This window comes from Salvelinus sp. IW2-2015, unplaced genomic scaffold (genome assembly GCF_002910315.2).
Source record: "Salvelinus sp. IW2-2015 unplaced genomic scaffold, ASM291031v2 Un_scaffold4685, whole genome shotgun sequence".
Lineage (NCBI taxonomy): Eukaryota > Metazoa > Chordata > Actinopteri > Salmoniformes > Salmonidae > Salvelinus > Salvelinus sp. IW2-2015.
This window is the reverse complement of record NW_019945954.1, coordinates 30490-36931: the sequence shown is the minus strand read 5'-3', so window position 1 is coordinate 36931 and position 6442 is coordinate 30490. Positions and strand designations below refer to the sequence as shown.

Sequence of the window (6442 nt, the reverse complement as noted above, 5' to 3'; positions counted from 1 at the left end):
CGATGTAGTGAGGGAGGACGGAAGGGAGGAGGAGGACGAGAGGGAGAGAAGGAGGAAAGAGTTAGAGGGAGGAGGAGGAGAGAGGGAAGAAGGAGGAAAAGAGGGAGGAGGAAGAGAGGGACAGGAGGAAAGACAGGACGAGGAAGGAGGGAGGAGGAAGAGAGCGGAGGAGAATTGAAAGAGAGGGAGGAGTAGGAAGAGAGGGAGGGAAGGAAGGAGGGAGGTAGGACGTAAGAGAAAGAGGAGGAAGGAGAGGAGAGGAGGGAGAGGAGGAGGGAGGAGGAGGAGTGGGGAGGAGGAGCAGGTGGAGGAGCAGGGGAGGAGGAAGAGAGGGAGGAGTAGGAGGAAGAGGAAGAGCATGGGGAAGAAAGGAAGAGGGAGGAAGGAGGAAGAGAGGGAGAGAGGAAGAGAGGGAGGAGGAGGAGAGGAGGAGGAGAGAGGAGAAGGGGGAGGAGAGAGGAGCGAGGAGGGAGGAGAGGGGAGGGGAGGAGGAGGAGAAGGAAAGGAGGAAAGAGAGAGGAGGGAAAGGAGGAGTTGGGAGGAGGAGCAGGGGAGGAAGAGGGCGGAGAGGAAGAGAAGGGAGGAGAAAAGAGGAGGGGAAAGAGAGGAGAGGAAGAGGACGAGAGGGAGTAAGTTATAATTCTTATCGGCACAGATCAAGTTTCAGGTCTTGTGAACTTCTGTGCAACTTTCGGCGCACGTTTAACTTGAAACAGTCTATAAGATTTAGACAGAAGTACTGTGGTATGTGAACATAATGTAGGCCTACCAGAGGATTTTATATGACAAGACTACCATTAACATGTGTGGTGGTTAATGTAAGCCACATTCTTGGACAATGAACCTTTTTTAGCCAACCATAGACTGATATGTTTTGTGTGTGTGTGCAAGGTGTGTTCCCGTGTTCACGTGCATCACGTGTGTGTATGAGTGCAGACGTGTGTGTATCTGTGTTTGTGTGTCGCAGTCGTGCTCCCGTGTACAAGTGAGTGTGTGTGTGTGTGTGTGTGTGTGTTGGTTGGTGTGTGTGTGTGGTGTGTGTGTGTGTGTGTGTGTGTGTGTGTGTGTGTGTGTGTGTTGTGTGTGTTTTGTAGTTGTTGTGAGATACTATGCAAGAGCTCATGTTCAGCGGCAGCCATACAAGCGTCGTGCAAGACAAGTGGTATCCCCTGGGATGTTGTTGGCACTGTCCTAATCACATATGTAGACCTCCTGGTTCAAACTCCATCCACTTGGAGGGGAGGAGGGGGGAGCGAGGGGGAGGGGGGAGGAGACGAGGAGGGGGAAGAGAGGGAGGGAAGGAGGTGGAAGAGAGGGAGAAAGGGAGGGGAGAAGAGGGGAGAAAACATGGGGGAGATGGCAGGGAGGAGTAACAAAGAGGAGAATGCAGAAGTAGAGTGAGTTGGGCGTGAGAGAGAGAGTAAGAGAATTATCGTAGAATTATGCGCTCTCGACAGTCTTCAATGTCGAATCACCGCTCGGTCTCGTTAATGGGCGGTCTCGTTCTCAAGGTGATCGGCCTGCGTCCGTCAGAGGATCACATATCTACTATCCTGAGGGAGTCGTGCTCGTCTTTCTCCTTCTTCTCTTTCTTTCTTTTTTGCCACCGTCAGGGTCCGGCCTCTGGCTCGGCGTGGGTCCTCGGGCGTCGGCGAGCGGGAGGGCATCCCAGTCGCTCCGGGTCCTCCTCCTCCTCCTGCTCCTCCTCACCTGCTCCTCCTCCTCTTCCTCCTCCCTCTCTTCTTCCTCCTTCCTCCTTTTCCCTTTCTTCCTCCTCCTCCTCCTCCCTCTCTTCCCTCTCTTCCTCATCCTCCCTTTCTTCCTCCTTCTCCTCCCTCTCTTCCTCTCCCTCCTACTCCTCCCTCTTCCTCTTCCTCCCCCTCTCCTCCCTCTCCAGATGTGAATGAGTGTGACCTGAACTCCAACATCTGTATGCACGGCGAGTGCGAGAACACCAAGGGATCGTTCATCTGCCACTGTCAGCCTGGCTACTCAGTCAAGAAGGGAACTTCTGGATGTACAGGTGAGAGAGAGTAAAATCTCCCTGCCACAATATCTAAGCCAATAGGGCAACATTGTTGATGAACATTCGCAAATCAACTTGATTGGAGGTACACAACACACTCCCCGCCTCTCGTCATGAGCCGTCCCGGCCGTTACCAAGAACCACATGCTGGATTTTTAACAGGGTCGTTGGAGATTTCAGCGTTCATTAAGTGACCATTCTACTTAAAAAATGTTTTTATTAAATGTATAATTTATCGCCCTTGCGTGCACATCTCCGTCTATTAAGAACCAACGARGTGCTACCTTTTTGCTAACATCTTTTCAGACGAATCTCACAGAGTTCTATCTAACCGGGTCGAGCACCTTGATTTCTCAGCGACAACACTGCTGCTGCCTGCAACAGGCTGACAGTCAGAAGAAGGGGCTGAGAACAAACCTAGGCTAATGCAGATAGCTAGCTATATGGTGGTATTCAAGCTGAGGCCAATCKATAAATGCAAACAGACATTTTGATTAGTTAGCTAGCGTCAAGCAGCTAGCCTCTGTATGTAGTTAACGAACAGGCAAAGAAAGGTAGCTAGTTATGTTTGTTTATAGAAGGTTTTTACACAATTAACTTTAGCCATAGCTTGTTGAATAATCTTTATTTTTTATTTAACTAGGCAAGTCAGTTAAGAACAATTTCTTATTTTCAATGACGGCCTAGGAACGGTGGGTTAGCTGCCTTGTTCAGGGACAGAACAACAGATTTTTACCAGCTCGGGGATTTGATCAAGCAACTTTCCGGTTACTAGTCCAACACTCTAACAACTAGGCTATCTGCCACCCCAACCTTCAGGGTATTTGGTACATATTACTACCAAAATGAAGATGTAGAGTGTTGGAACTCATGAAAGTAAATATTCTTGTATTCAGTAAAGTATTTTAATGAAAGTCAGTATTTCTATGTGCAGTGTGAGATATACAGTACCAGTCAAAAGTTTGGACACACCTACTCATTCAAGGGTTTTTATTTATGTTTATTATTTTCTACGTTGTAGAATAATAGTTGAAGACATCAAAACTATGAAATAACACATAGGGAATCATGTAGTAACCAAAAAAGTATTTCTTCAAAGTAGCCACTCTTGGCATCTCTCAACCAGCTTCATGAGGTAGTCACCTGGAATGCATTTCAATTAACAGGTGTGTCTTGTTACAAGTTAATTTGTGGAATTTCTTATTGCGTTTGCGCCAATCAGTTGTGTTGTGACAAGGTAGGGGTGGAATACAGAAGATAGCCATATTTGGTAAAAGACCAAGTCCATATTATGGCAAGAACAGCTCAAATAAGCAAAGAGAAACAACAGTCCATCATTACTTTAAGACATTGCTTGGGCCAGGTGTTCAGGTGTTCTTTTTGGAAATTAGACTGGTTGAGAGAAAGCCAAGAGTGTGCAAAGCTGTCATCAAGGCAAAAGGTGGCTACATTGAAGAATCTAAAATATAGAATATATTTTGATTTGTTTAACACTTTTTTGGTTACTACATGATTCCATATGTGTTATTTCATAGTTTTGATGTCTTCACTATTATTCTACAATGTAGAAAATATTACAAACAAAGAAAAACCCTTGAATTAGTAGGTGAGTCCAAACTTTTGACTGGTACTGATTATCAACATTAACAATAGAATTATTGAAATTCATGAAAGTAAATATATCTGGCTTCTGTGAGATTGGAAATACTGAATGTCACTCCTTCTGTGTAGACATGGATGAGTGTGAGATCGGGGCTCACAACTGTGACGTCAACGCCAACTGTGTCAACACCCCCGGGGACTTCCGCTGTTCCTGCCGTGTCGGCTGGGTGGGCGACGGAATCAACTGTATAGGTAGGCCCCCCCAGCCTCCAGCCTCCATCTGCTCAGTCCATACACTTCAATCCATACACACACAATGTATAGACTTTCCACTGGCTCAGACACTAGACAGAAAAGGAACTGTATCTAGGGGACAATAAATCATGATCAATCAATCCACTTCTCTGCAAAACACAAAACACAAAATGGTTGCAAATGTATGTTCAGATCTTCATCAGAGCCTTGCCAGGGATTCAGTCGGTTTCTGGAGAACTAGCTACTGTATGGCCCTTCAAACATCTTACACTAGGCTGCTAGCTGGAGCAGGTTTGCTCAGCGGATCTAGCATGGTTTGCCATAGCAACCAGTGCGTCATAGCTACCGAGAGCGGAGTGATTTTCAGAATTAGGAGCTAATGTTAGGCGTATGGGCAAAATCTAGATTTCTTTTAGAGATCGGTTCTACGTCCTATAAAACATATCGGTTGAGGGACGAGCGTCTCGTAGGAGTGACGCCATCTGACGTGAGACAATGATTGGCTAGTTCATACAGTCAGCATTCCTTTTGAACTGTGAATCCAGGTAGAAAAGAGGTTCAAATAGGGTTCAAAGGTCAGATGAACACAACAATCAACACAACAATCATGTTGAGTGCAAGGATTCAATCCCCTTTCATAAGCAGAAGACTACTTGATCATATTCATTGCAGGAAAATTACTTTTTGCTTTTACCCCACTCCCCGTTACACACACACCATGATCTATATCTGCAAATACACAAAAACAAGCCAATACCAAAACCAATGAAAAGAGAGCATGTATTGATAAATTGTTTTTTCATGACAAAATGGTTCGCAAATGTATGTTCAGATCTCTCACGTCACATGCATCTAGGCCTAGGCAGTAAGATGTCTCCACATGGCACGGTTATTCTGTTAAGAGACTAGCTATCTTGAGATACCTAGAAGATCTACTTTTACAGATACATGTCTTACACGGATGGTTACGCCTAGGTTCTAAGTCTGACTGAGCTGGTAGACTAGGTGTGTGCAGCTGAAACCCTCTCGGCTCCTGGGCAGAGTGTAATTATAATTCTAGCGATGCGTCGCTTTTTGGCCATAGCAACCAGTGCTGCAAAATCACATTGTCTCATACTCAAGTACAAACTCATAGTATTAGATAGCGGAGTGATTTTCAAGAATTACGAGGATGCTATCAAGTATTAAGGCGTTTCCATTTCTGTCTGGTTGTCGTAGTAAATAGAGGAGGCTCAATAATCTAGCACTTATCTTTACGAGGATCAGGGTCTTCTCACAATTCCGAATCGTCCTATTTAGCAAATAACAAATATAAATCCGTGAAGAGGGACGAGACGTGCTCGCTAGGAGTGGATCGTCCATGGCAAACTATCAGAATGAGCGTGTAGCAAGTGGAGCTTGCCTAGTGTCTATAAAACAGCTAAGACATCAATCCTTTTGAACTGGTGAACCTTCCAGGGTAGAAAAGGATTGTAGACGCTGTTACAACAAGGAAACTACGAGATGTCTCAATTGGAAAGGATATCAGGTATGTAACACAACAATCAAGACGCGAACTAGATCAATCGATAGCTGACTGAGTTGCAAAGGGGTTATTCAGAAATCCCCTGAGTGATTCATAGAGGTGTAGCCAAATCAGAAAACCTACTTGAGTCTATACGAGCATTCCATTTGCAAATAGGGAATATTCTGTTTTGACTATATTCTAAATGCACCGCTACCTTGTTTACGCTACTCCAGCCCTAACCCACCGTTAGACTACAAAGCAAACCTAAAAGGGGTATCGACTCACACATTACACACTCGTTAGTGAGTGTGAATATTGTTAGACACAGAGCTATGGTGCAAGAATCACAGCTAGTAGGGTGAGCAGTCAGAGCCCTGTACATGATGACAGTCAGAGGATTAAATAACTCTTATGTTGCAGTCAGTGTTTTTTGCTATGGTGGCAGGGTGTCAGCTCACGTGCAGGGTTCAGCTATGATGACAGTCAGCTATCGGTGCATCAGCTCTGTTGCAAGTTCAGAAGTATTACTCAAGTTAGTAGAATATGCTAATTTTCAGACTCGCGCTTCAGGTCTATGGTGCAGTCAGCTGATGGTCAGTCACTATGGACAGTCTCAGCCGTGGTGGCAAGGCAGGCTCAGTGGATCCAGCTCAGCTATTGATCAGTCAGCTATGTATCATCGAGCCGTGGGCGTCAGCATATGGAGTCAGTCAGCCGTGGTGCAAGGTCAGCCATGGTGCAGTCAGCTATGGATCTGTCAGCTATGGATCTGTCAGCTATGGATCAGTCACGCCGTGGTGCAGTCAGCCAGGTGCAGTCAGCTAATCAGTCAGCTATGGATCAGTCAGCTATGACTGTCAGCGCTATGGATTCAGTCGAGCTATGGATCAGTCAGCTATGGATCAGTCAGCCGTGGTTACAGTCAGCTATGGATCAGCTCAGCCGTGGTGGGCAGTTCAGCTATGGATCAGTCCAGCCATGGTGCAGTCAGCTATGGATCAGTCAGCCGTTGGTGCAGTCAGCTATGGAATCAGTCAGCCAATGGTGAGTTT

The 6442-nt window shown here is 45.9% G+C and overlaps 1 protein-coding gene across 1 annotated transcript in view; it reads left to right on the top strand.

Annotated features, from left to right (window-relative positions):
* Positions 1-1877: 1877 nt before the first annotated feature.
* LOC112077555 (fibrillin-2-like) overlaps positions 1878-6442 on the top strand; it is a 10250-nt gene continuing 5685 nt past the window's right edge. Inside the window, exons 1-2 of the mRNA XM_024144053.2 lie at positions 1878-2023; positions 3758-3880. Coding sequence (XP_023999821.2) covers positions 1933-2023; positions 3758-3880 — 214 coding nt within the window. The 5' untranslated portion in view covers positions 1878-1932. The remainder of the gene's footprint in view (positions 2024-3757; positions 3881-6442) is intronic.